This window comes from Panulirus ornatus, chromosome 16 (assembly GCF_036320965.1).
Source record: "Panulirus ornatus isolate Po-2019 chromosome 16, ASM3632096v1, whole genome shotgun sequence".
Lineage (NCBI taxonomy): Eukaryota > Metazoa > Arthropoda > Malacostraca > Decapoda > Palinuridae > Panulirus > Panulirus ornatus.
The window spans coordinates 21,086,003-21,099,920 of record NC_092239.1 but is presented as its reverse complement, the minus strand read 5'-3'; the positions used below and the strand labels follow the sequence as shown (position 1 = coordinate 21,099,920).

The 13,918-nt window shown below is 41.1% G+C and overlaps 1 protein-coding gene across 1 annotated transcript in view; it reads right to left on the bottom strand.

Moving 5' to 3' along the window:
• The window catches only part of LOC139754189 (ionotropic receptor 93a-like), an 85,048-nt gene that overhangs the window by 54,443 nt on the left and 16,687 nt on the right, over positions 1 to 13,918 (bottom strand). Inside the window, exon 3 of the mRNA XM_071671400.1 lies at positions 2,269 to 2,397. Coding sequence (XP_071527501.1) covers positions 2,269 to 2,397 — 129 coding nt within the window. The remainder of the gene's footprint in view (positions 1 to 2,268; positions 2,398 to 13,918) is intronic.

Here is a 13,918-nt window from a genome sequence, read left to right as displayed (position 1 = left end):
ACCCTCTGCTATACCTCACTCGAGCGTATATCAAAAACGCGGATTCGAGAAAGTGACCGCGTTCGAAACTCACCCTTAAAGTACTATCAAATGCGCGGCAAGGTTAATCCGTTCACTCGCTGTGTCATTGAGAATCATTCGGTGTGTCATAATGCTTCACACTGTTCACCGAGACCACCGCGAGTGTCTGTCTCGCGAGTGTCTGTGGAAATGTTTAAATGACATTTGTACCTCAAAGAATATGCAACTGGAACCCTCAGTGATACATGTTGATTTTGAATTTGCCATGCTCACTGTTCTGAGAGAGATATTTCCAACTGCTGTGATCAAATGTTGTCGATTTCATTTAGGCCAGGCATGGTGGAGAAAAATTCAGAACCTTGGCCTAAGTAAGGATTACAAGGACACCAACAGTGATATAGGCCAGTGGCTGAAATTATCATTTGGTCTACATTTCATTGACCCAACAGATGTAGAAGATTGCTTTGTCGAGGAAGTAATGACAGAGGCACCTCAAGATGAAAGATGTATTCGCTTTGCAGACTATCTGGTTGATAATTATGTAACAGCAGAGTCAAGATATCCTCCAGTGCTTTGGGCTGAAGTCCCCTCAAATACAAAGCGTACGAACAATGTTGCCGAATCTTTTCATGCTCATTTCAATGAGCAATTTTATGCATCCCACCCATCTATATTTGTATTCATGGATGTACTAGGAAAGCTCCAGACTGCTACTTATGTTAAGATCAAGAGTGTCGGTAAACCAGCAAGTACGCGGAAAGTTGATCGAGACAGGACAGAGTATGCCGTGACACAGTACAACAAATTTATCTCTGGGGAAATAAATCGACGCAATTATATGAAGGCCTTGGGAAACAGATTCACAGCAAGAACAAACATGTAACTGAGTTTTTATGGAAGAGGAGAAGTGTTTTTATAAAGGATTGCAAGGTGTATGGTTTTATGGACACATATTTTTTATAAAGTTTTTATAAAGTTTTATAAAGTTTTATAAAGCTTTCATAAAGGACTGCAAGGACAAGCCTGTACTAAGGTGCAAGAAGAATATACTTACAAGGACAAGCCTATACTTACTTAACAAATATATAATTTTTCCTGCTTAAAAGTCCTACTTCCACCTCCCCGTGGTAAGCAGGGGGCAACAGATGATATCATCTGGCTAACGGAAGAGGTGAACGATCGTTAATGAACGTATAAACAATCGGACTTAGAGGTGAGTGATAAAACGCGCTTTTGACTTAATATTCTGCCGCGCTTTTGATAGCAATATATCAGCAACGTTTGCCGCGCTTTTGATATGCCAATCCGCGCTTTCGTAAAACGCCGCCTCACTCCCACCACCCTCCGCCATACCTCACTCCCACCACCCTCTGCTATACCTCACTCCCACCACTCTCCGCTATACCTCACTCCCACCACCCTCCGCTATACCTCACTCCCACCACCCTCCGCTATACCTCACTCCCACCACCCTCCGCTATACCTCACTCCCACCACCCTCCGCTATACCTCACTCCCACCACCCTCAGCTATACCTCACTCCCACCACCCTCCGCTATACCTCCTCAATCGGAGAAGCTCATAACAGAGCGATGGATTGCCTCGTATCACTGGGCACTTTCAGGAACGCTACTGACCTTCGTCTCTTTTCAGAAGAGGTTAAGCCATAATGGAAACGCGTTTCTTTTGCTCCATAGCATTATCTTGATTTCGATTTATGTGACTCACAAGGTGACTTTAACACTTCGCTTTCATTTCTAGATATATTTTCATGAGTTCAGCGCAATATATCCATGATTAAGGAAGAAGAAAATCAAGAAGGAAATATCATCATGGTCAGGCGGGGTCAAGATAAGCGATGTTTCACACTAGATTTTCAGGCGATATTCCAACACATGTGGTTTCATGTCAAACTCTGGTTTAGAAGAATAAGATAGTAGGTGGATTTGAAATATCCCAAATCCATTTCTTTTCGAAAAATTATTTACCCAGATAAAAGACAATAGGTCAAAATGCATTCAGATTCACCTGTCATGTTCCATGTTCTGTTAAACGTTCAACTTGAAGTTACTTTCCAGACACAATATCGTGTCACCAGTCAGCTTCCTCCCATATTTGGGTGACGTTGAAAATAATATTGATAACATTCCATCGTCTCTATCCTAGCTACATCTAATACTGTTGTTATTTCTATGTGAACTCCCTTAAAAAAGCAAAACAATGGTATAAAGATAATGCAATACTCACTTGGAAAACTTGTGAGGAAAGAGCGGGATGTGAGACACGAGAGAGAGACCGCGTTGTGCCGTCCAGGAGGCAAGTCTGACCACTCTAGCCCCAGCGTGGCTGTAGGGCAGGTGGGTGTACACGCCACATCTACAAAACCAACACAAACTGTCATCTTCACATCTCATTAGCTCACACCGCCTCTTCCTACAATCATCAGTGATTTTTAATTAAAAAAAGGAAAAAGATATATATATATATATATATATATATATATATATATATATATATATATATATATATATATATATATATATATATATATATATATATATATATATATATATATATATATATATATATATATATATATATATATATATATATATATATATATATATATATATATTTTATTTTTATTATTTATTTTGCTTTGTCGCTGTCTCCCGCGTTAGCGAGGTAGCGCAAGGAAACAGACGAAAGAATGGCCCAACCTGCCCACATACACATGCATATACATACACGTCCACACACGCAAATATACATATATATACATCTCAATGTACACATATATATACACACACAGACATATACATATATACACATGTACATAATTCATAGTCTGCCTTTATTTGTTCCCATCGCCACCCCGCCACACATGGAATAACATCCCCCTCCCCCCTCATGTGTGCGAGTTCCGCTAGGAAAAGACACCAAAGGCCCCATTCGTTCACACTCAGTCTCTAGCTGTCATGTAATAATGCACCGAAACCACAGCTCCCTTTCCACATCCAGGCCCCACACAACATTCCATGGTTTACCCCAGACGCTTCACATGCCCTGGTTCAATCCATTGACAGCAGGTCGACCCCGGTATAACACATCGTTCCAATGCACTCTATTCCTTGCACGCCTTTCACCTTCCTGCACGTTCAGGCCCCGATTACTCAAAATCTTTTTCACTCCATCTTTCCACATTCATTTTAGTCTTCCACTTCTCGTTCCCTCCACCTCCGACACATATATCCTCTTGGTCAATCTTTCCTCACTCATTCTCTCCATGTGACCAAAACATTTCAAAACACCTTCTTCTGCTCTGTCAACCACACTCTTTTTATTTCCACACATCTCTCTTACCCTTACATTACTTACTCGATCAAACCACCTCACACCACATATTGTCCTCAAATATCTCATTTCCAGCACATCCACCCTCCTCCGCACAACTCTATCCATAGCCCACGCCTCGCAACCATACAGCATTGTTGGAACCACTATTCCTTCAAACATACCCATTTTTGCTTTCCGAGATAATGTTCTCGACTTCCAAACATTCTTCAATGCTCTCAGAATTTTCGCCCCCTCCCCCACCCTATGATTCACTTCCGCTTCCATGGTTCCATCCGCTGCCACATCCACTCCCAGATATCTAAAACACTTTACTTCCTCCAGTTTTTCTCCATTCAAACTTACCTCTCAATTGACTTGACTCTCAACCCTACTGTATCTAATAACCTTGCTCTTATTCACATTTACTCTTAACTTTCTTCTATCACTTACTTTACCAAACTCAGTCACTAGCTTCTGCACTTTCTTACATGAATCAGCCACCAGCGCTGTATTATCAGCGAACAACAACTGACTCACTTCCCAAGCTCTCTCATCCCCAACAGACTGCATACTTGCCCCTCTTTCCAAAACTCTTGCATTCACCTCCCTAACAACCCCATCCATAAACAAATTAAACAACCATGGAGACATCACACACCCCTGCCGCAAACCTACATTCACTGAGAACCAATCACTTTCCTCTCTTCCTACACGTACACATGCCTTAGAATTCTCGATAAAAACTTTTCACTGCTTCTAACCACTTGCCTCCCACACCATATATTCTTAAAACCTTCCAGAGAGCATCTCTATCAACTCTATCATATGCCTTCTCAAGATCCATAAATGCTACATACAAATCCATTTGTTTTTCTAAGTATTTCTCACATTCTTCAAAGCAAACACCTGATCCACACATCCTCCACCACTTCTGAAACCACACTTCTCTTCCCCAATCTGATGCTCTGTACATGCCTTCACCCTCTCAATCAATGCCCTCCCATATGATTTACCAGAAATACTCAACAAACTTACACACCTGTAATTTGAACACTCACTCTTATCCCCTTTGCCTTTGTACAATGGCACTATGCACGCATTCCGCCAATCCTCAGGCACCTCACCATGAATCATACATACATTAAATAACCTTACCAACCAGTCAACAATACAGTCACCCCGTTTTTTAAATAAATTCCACTGCAATACCATCCAAACCTGCTGCCTTGCCGGCTTTCATCTTCCGTAAAGCTTTTACTACCTCTTCTCTATTTACCAAATCATTTTCCCTAACCATCTCACTTTGCACACCACCTCGACCAAAACACCCTATATCTGCCACTCTATCATCAAACACATTCAACAAACCTTCAAAATACTCACTCCATCTCCTTCTCACATCACCACTACTTGTTATCACCTCCCCATTAGCCCACTTCACTGAAGATCCCATTTCCTCCCTTGTCTTACGCACTTTATTTACCTCCTTCCAAAACATCTTTTTATTCTCCCTGAAATTTAATGATACTCTCTCACCCCAACTCTCATTTGCCTCTTTTTCACCTCTTGCACCTTTCTCTTGACCTCCTGCCTCTTTCTTTTCTACCTCTCCCACTCATTTACTTTTTTTCCCTGCAAAAATCGTCTAAATGCCTCTCTCTTCTCTTTCACTAATACTCTTACTTCTTCATCCCACCACTCACTACCTTTTCTAATCAACCCACCTCTCACGCTTCTCATGCCACAAGCATCCTTTGCGCAAGCCATCACTGCTTCCCTAAATACATCCCATTCCTCCCCCACTCCCCTTACCTCCTTTGTTCTCACTTTCTCCATTCTGTACTCAGTCTCTCCTGGTATTTCCTCACACAAGTCTCCTTCCCAAGCTCACTTACTCTCACCACTCTCTTCACCCCAACATTCTCTCTTCTTTTCTGAAAACCCCCACAAATCCTCACCTTCGCCTCCACAAGATAATGATCAGACATCCCTCCAGTTGCACCTATCAACACATTAACATCCAAAAGTCTCTCTTTCTTGAGTCTATCAATTAACACGTAATCCAATAACGCTCTCTGGCCATCTCTCCTACTTACTTACGTATACTTATGTATATCTCGCTTTTTAAATCAGGTATTCCCAATCACCAGTCCTTTTTCAGCCCATAAATCTACAAGCGTTTCACCATTTCCATTTACAACACTGAACACTCCATGTATACCACTTATTCCCTAAACTGCCACATTACTCACCGTTGCATTTAAATCACCCATCACTATAACCCGGTCTTATGCATCAAAACCACTCAGGCACTCTTGTGCATCAAAACCATTAACACATTCATTCAGCTGCTCCCAAAACACTTGTCTCTCATGATCTTTCTTCTCATGCCTAGGTGCATATGCACCAATAATCACCCATCTCTCTCCATCAACTTTCAGTTTTATCCATATCAATCTAGAATTTACTTTCTTACACTCTATCACATACTCCCACAACTCCTGATTCAAGAGCAGTGCTACTCCTTCCCTTGCTCTTGTCCTCTCACTAACCCCTGACTTTACTCCCAAGACATTCCCAAACCTCTCTTCCCCTTTACCCTTGAGGTTCGTTTCACTCACAGCCAAAACATCCAGGTTCCTTTCCTCAAACATACTACCTATCTCTCCTTTTTTCTCATCTTGGTTACATCCACACACATTTAGACACCCCAATCTGAGCCTTCGAGGAGGATGAGCACTCCTCGCGTGACTCCTTCTTCTGTTTCCCCTTTTAGAAAGTTAAAATACAAGGAGGTGAGGGTTTCTTGCCCCCCGCTCCTGTCCCCTTTAGTCGCCTTCTACAACACGTGAGGAATGCGTGGGAAGTATTCTTTCTCCCCTATCCCCAGGGATAAGTTATCTAATTGTCTTTTATAAATAATTAATAAAAAAAATGGCCCCATGCAACAAAAACAAATATTCAATAAATTACAATAGCAGTGAATGATCGACTTCTTGTTACCAGTTTACTATTATCTACTACCACCACTGGCTGTTGCTTCCTCAGCACCAGCACAGCCAACATTCCATATATATATATATATATATATATATATATATATATATATATATATATATATATATATATATATATATATATATATATATATATGAGAGGCAAGTGTTTTGGGAGCAGCTGAATGAATGTGTTAGTGGTTTTGATGCACAAGACCGGGTTATAGTGATGGGTGATTTGAATGCAAAGGTGAGTAATGTGGCAGTTGAGGGAATAATTGGTATACATGGGGTGTTCAGTGTTGTAAATGGATATGGTGAAGAGCTTGTAGATTTATGTGCTGAAAAAGGACTGGTGATTGGGAATACCTGGTTTAATAAGCGAGATATACATAAGTATACGTATGTAAGTAGGAGAGATGGCCAGAGAGCGTTATTGGATTACGTGTTAATTGACAGGCACGCGAAAGAGTGACTTTTGGATGTTAATGTGCTGAGAGGTGCAACTGGAGGGATGTCTGATCATTATCTTGTGGAGGAGAAGGTGAAGATTTGTAGAGGTTTTCAGAAAAGAAGAGAGAATGTTGGGGTGAAGAGAGTGGTGAGAGTAAGTGAGCTTGGGAAGGAGAGACTGAGTACAGAATGGAAAAAGGTGAGAACAAAGAAGGTAAGGGGAGTGGGGGAGGAATGGGATGTATTTAGGGAAGCAGTGATGGCTTGCGCAAAAGATGATTGTCGCATGAGAAGCGTGGGAGGTGGGTTGATTAGAAAAGGTAGTGAGTGGTGGGATGAAGAAGTAAGATTATTAGTGAAAGAGAAGAGAGAGGCATTTGGACGATTTTTGCAGGGAAAAAATGCAAATGAGTGGTAGATGTATAAAAGAAAGACAGAGGAGGTCAAGAGAAAGGTGCAGGAGGTGAAAAAGAGGGCAAATGAGAGTTGGGGTGAGAGAGTATCATTAAATTTTAGGGAGAATAAAAAGATGTTCTGGAAGGAGGTAAATAAAGTGCGTAAGACAAGGGAGCAAATGGGAACTTCAGTGAAGGGGGCTAATGGGGAGGTGATAAGAAGTAGTGGTGATGTGAGAAGGAGATGGAGTGAGTATTTTGAAGGTTTGTTGAATGTGTTTGATGGTAGAGTGGCAGATATAGGGTGTTTTGGTCGAGGTGGTGTGCAAAGTGAGAGGGTTAGGGAAAATGATTTGGTAAACAGAGAAGAGGTAGTAAAAGCTTTGCGGAAGATGAAAGCCGGCAAGGCAGCAGGTTTGGATGGTATTGCATTGGAATTTATTAAAAAAGGGGGTGACTGTATTGTTGACTAGATGGTAAGGTTATTTAATGTATGTATGATTCATGTTGAGGTGCCTGAGGATTGGCGGAATGCGTGCATAGTGCCATTGTACAAAGGCAAAGGGGATAAGAGTGAGTGCTCAAATTCCAGAGGTATAAGTTTGTTGAGTATTCCTGGGAAATTATATGGAAGGGTAATGATTGAGAGGGTGAAGGCATGTACAGAGCATCAGATTGGGGAAGAGAAGTGTGGTTTCAGAAGTGGTAGAGGATGTGTGGATCAGGTGTTTGCTTTGAAGAATGTATGTGAGAAATACTTCGAAAAGCAAATGGATTTGTATGTAGCATTTATGGATCTAGAGAAGGCATATGATAGAGTTGATAGAGATGTTCTCTGGAGGGTACTAAGAATATATGGTGTGGGAGGCATGTTGTTACAAGCAGTGAAAAGTTTTTATCGAGGATGTAAGGCATGTGTACGTGTAGGAAGAGAGAAAAATAATTGGTTCTCAGTGAATGTAGGTTTGCGGCAGGGGTGTGTGATGTCTCCATGGTTGTTTAATTTGTTTATGGATGGAGCTGTTAGGGAGGTGAATTCAAGACTTTTGGAATGAGGGGCAAGTATGAAGTCTGTTGGGGATGAGAGAGCTTGGGAAGTGAGTCAGTTGTTGTTCGCTGATGATACAGTGCTGGTGGCTGATTCATGTGAGAAACTGCAGAAGCTGGTGACTGAGTTTGGTAAAGTTGAGAGTAAATGTGAATAAGAGCAAGGTTATTAGGTACAGTAGGGGTGAGGGTCAAGTCAATTGGGAGGTGAGTTTGAATGGAGAAAAACTGGAGGAAGTGAAGTGTTTTAGATATCTGGGAGTGGATCTGGCAGCGGATGGAACCATGGAAGCGGAAGTGGATCATAGGGTGGGGGAGGGGGCGAAAATTTTGGGAGCGATGTGGTATACCGGGGTTGACGTGCTGTCAGTGGATTGAATAGAGGCATGTGAAGCGTCTGGGGTAAACCATGGAAAGCTGTGTAGGTATGAATCACTTTCCTCTCTTCCTACACGTACACATGCCTTACATCCTCGATAAAAACTTTTCACTGCTTCTAACAACTTGCCTCCCACACCATATATTCTTAATACCTTCCACAGAGCATCTCCATCAACTTTATCATATGCCTTCTCCAGATCCATAAATGCTACATACAAATCCATTTGCTTATCGAAGTATTTCTCACATACTTTCTTCAAAGCAAAAACCTGATCCACACATCCTTCTGATCCACCACTTCTGAAACCAAACTGCTCTTCCCCAATCTGATGCTCTGTACATGCCTTCACCCTCTCAATCAATACCCTCCCATATAATTTACCAGGAATACTCAACAAACTTATACCTCTGTAATTTGAGCACTCACTCTTATCCCCTTTGCCTTTGTACAATGGCACTATGCACGCATTCCGCCAATCCTCAGGCACCTCACCATGAGTCATATATACATTAAATAACCTTACCAACCAGTCAAGAATACGGTCAACCCCTTTTTTAATAAATTCCACTGCAATACCATCCAAACCCGCTGCCTTGCCGGCTTTCATCTTCCGCAAAGCTTTTACTACCTCTTCTCTGTTTACCAAATCATTTTCCCTAACCCTCTCACTTTGCACTTTGTATATATATATATATATATATATATATATATATATATATATATATATATATATATATATATATATATACATACACTTGATCACGCACAAAATTGTGATCATTTCCAACATATATTCATATACTTTTTATTTTCCATATATATATATATATATATATATATATATATATATATATATATATATATATATTTTTTTTTTTTTTTTATACTTTGTCGCTGTCTCCCGCGTTTGCGAGGTAGCGCAAGGAAACAGACGAAAGAAATGGCCCAACCCCCCCCCCATACACATGTACATACACACGTCCACACACGCAAATATACATACCTACACAGCTTTCCATGGTTTACCCCAGACGCTTCACATGCCTTGATTCAATCCACTGACAGCACGTCAACCCTTGTATACCACATGACTCCAATTCACTCTATTCCTTGCCCTCCTTTCACCCTCCTGCATGTTCAGGCCCCGATCACACAAAATCTTTTTCACTCCATCTTTCCACCTCCAATTTGGTCTCCCTCTTCTCCTCGTTCCCTCCACCTCCGACACATATATCCTCTTGGTCAATCTCTCCTCACTCATTCTCTCCATGTGCCCAAACCATTTCAAAACACCCTCTTCTGCTCTCTCAACCACGCTCTTTTTATTTCCACACATCTCTCTTACCCTTACGTTACTTACTCGATCAAACCACCTCACACCACACATTGTCCTCAAACATCTCATTTCCAGCACATCCATCCTCCTGCGCACATCTCTATCCATAGCCCACGCCTCGCAACCATACAACATTGTTGGAACCACTATTCCCTCAAACATACCCATTTTCGCTTTCCGAGATAATGTTCTCGACTTCCACACATTTTTCAAGGCTCCCAAAATTTTCGCCCCCTCCCCCACCCTATGATCCACTTCCGCTTCCATGGTTCCATCCGCTGACAGATCCACTCCCAGATATCTAAAACACTTCACTTCCTCCAGTTTTTCTCCATTCAAACTCACCTCCCAATTGACTTGACCCTCACCCCTACTGTACCTAATAACCTTGCTCTTATTCACATTTACTCTCAACTTTCTTCTTCCACACACTTTACCAAACTCAGTCACCAGCTTCTGCAGTTTCTCACATGAATCAGCCACCAGCGCTGTATCATCAGCGAACAACAACTGACTCACTTCCCAAGCTCTCTCATCCCCAACAGACTTCATACTTGCCCCTCTTTCCAGGACTCTTGCATTTACCTCCCTTACAACCCCATCCATAAACAAATTAAACAACCATGGAGACATCACACACCCCTGCCGCAAACCTACATTCACTGAGAACCAATCACTTTCCTCTCTTCCTACACGTACACATGCCTTACATCCTCGATAAAAACTTTTCACTGCTTCTAACAACTTGCCTCCCACACCATATATTCTTAATACCTTCCACAGAGCATCTCTATCAACTCTATCATATGCCTTCTCCAGATCCATAGATGCTACATACAAATCCATTTGCTTTTCTAAGTATTTCTCACATACATTCTTCAAAGCAAACACCTGATCCACACATCCTCTACCACTTCTGAAACCGCACTGCTCTTCCCCAATCTGATGCTCTGTACATGCCTTCACCCTCTCGATCAATACCCTCCCATATAATTTACCAGGAATACTCAACAAACTTATACCTCTGTAATTTGAGCACTCACTCTTATCCCCTTTGCCTTTGTACAATGGCACTATGCACGCATTCCGCCAATCCTCAGGCACCTCACCATGAGTCATACATACATTAAATAACCTTACCAACCAGTCAACAATACAGTCACCCCCTTTTTTAATAAATTCCACTGCAATACCATCCAAACCTGCTGCCTTGCCGGCTTTCATCTTCCGCAAAGCTTTTACTACCTCTTCTCTGTTTACCAAATCATTTTCCCTAACCCTCTCACTTTGCACACCACCTCGACCAAAACACCCTATATCTGCCACTCTGTCATCAGACACATTCAACAAACCTTCAAAATACTCATTCCATCTCCTTCTCACATCACCGCTACTTGTTATCACCTCCCCATTTGCGCCCTTCACTGAAGTTCCCATTTGCTCCCTTGTCTTACGCACCCTATTTACCTCCTTCCAGAACATCTTTTTATTCTCCCTAAAATTTACTGATAGTCTCTCACCCCAACTCTCATTTGCCCTTTTTTTCACCTCTTGCACCTTTCTCTTGACCTCCTGTCTCTTTCTTTTATACTTCTCCCACTCAATTGCATTTTTTCCCTGCAAAAATCGTCCAAATGCCTCTCTCTTCTCTTTCACTAATACTCTTACTTCTTCATCCCACCACTCACTACCCTTTCTAAACAGCCCACCTCCCACTCTTCTCATGCCACAAGCATCTTTTGCGCAATCCATCACTGATTCCCTAAATACATCCCATTCCTCCCCCACTCCCCTTACTTCCATTGTTCTCACCTTTTTCCATTCTGTACACAGTCTCTCCTGGTACTTCCCCACACAGGTCTCCTTCCCAAGCTCACTTACTCTCACCACCTTCTTCACCCCAACATTCACTCCTCTTTTCTGAAAACCCATACTAATCTTCACCTTAGCCTCCACAAGATAATGATCAGACATCCCTCCAGTTGCACCTCTCAGCACATTAACATCCAAAAGTCTCTCTTTCGCGCGCCTGTCAATTAACACGTAATCCAATAACGCTCTCTGGCCATCTCTCCTACTTACATAAGTATACTTATGTATATCTCGCTTTTTAAACCAGGTATTCCCAATCATCAGTCCTTTTTCAGCACATAAATCTACAAGCTCTTCACCATTTCCATTTACAACACTGAACACCCCATGCATACCAATTATTCCCTCAACTGCCACATTACTCACCTTTGCATTCAAATCACCCATCACTATAACCCGGTCTCGTGCATCAAAACCGCTAACACACTCATTTAGCTGCTCCCAAAACACTTGCCTCTCATGATCTTTCTTCTCATGCCCAGGTGCATATGCACCAATAATCACCCACCTCTCTCCATCAACTTTCAGTTTTACCCATATTAATCGAGAATATACTTTCTTGCATTCTATCACATACTCCCACAACTCCTGTTTCAGGAGTATTGCTACTCCTTCCCTTGCTCTTGTCCTCTCACTAACCCCTGACTTCACTCCCCAGACATTTCCAAACCACTCTTCCCCTTTACCCTTGAGCTTCGTTTCACTCAGAGCCAAAACATCCAGGTTCCTTTCTTCAAACATACTACCTATCTCTCCTTTTTTCACATCTTGGTTACATCCACACACATTTAGGCATCCCACTCTGAGCCTTCGAGGAGGATGATCACTCCCCGCGTGACTCCTTCTTCTGTTTCCCATTTTAGAAAGTTAATGTCCACACACGCACATATACATACCTATACATCTCAATGTATACATATACATACACATACATAACATATATATACATATATATATATATATATATATATATATATATATATATATATATATATATATATATATATATATATATATATATATATACATATATATATATATATATATATATATAGATATACATATATATATATATATATATATATATATATATATATATATATATATATATATATATATATATATATATATATATATATATATATATATATATATATATATATTTATATATATATATATATATATATATTTATATATATATATATATATATATATATATATATATATATATATATATATATATATATATATATATATATATATATATATATATATATATATACATATGTACATAATTCATACTTGCCGCCTTTATTCATTCCTCTCGCCACCCCGCCACACATGAAATGACAACCCCCTTCCCCCGCATGTGCGCAAAATAGCTGTCATGTATGATGCACCGAAACCACAGCTCCCTTTCCACATCCGGGCCCCACACAACTTTCCATAGTCTACCCCAGATGCTTCACATGCCTTGTTTCAATCCATTGACAGCACGTCGACCCCGGTATACCATATCGTTCCAATTCACTCTATTCCTTGCACGCCTTTCACCCTCCTCCATGTTCAGGCCCCGATCGCTCAAAATCTTTTCCACTTCATCTTTCCACCTCCAATTTGGTCTCCCACTTCTCGTTCCCTCCACCTCTGGCACATATATCCTCTTGGTCAATCTGTCCTCATTCATTCTTTCCATATGACCAAACCATTTCAATGCACCCTCTTCTGCTCTCGAAACCACGCTCTTTTTATTACCACACATCTGTCTTACCCTTTAATTACTTACTCGATCAAACCACTTCACACCAATTATTGTCCTCAAACATCTCATTTCCAACACATCCACCCTTCTCCGCACAACTCTATCTATAGCTCACGCCTCGCAACCATATAACATTGTTGGAACCACTATTCCTTCAAACATACCCATTTTTGTTTTCCGAGATAACGTTCCCGACTTCCACACATTTTTCACCGCTCCCAGAACTTTCGCCCACTCCGTCACCCTATGACTCACTTCCGCTTCCATAATACCATCCGCTGCCAAATCCACTCCCAGATATCTAAGACACTTCACTTC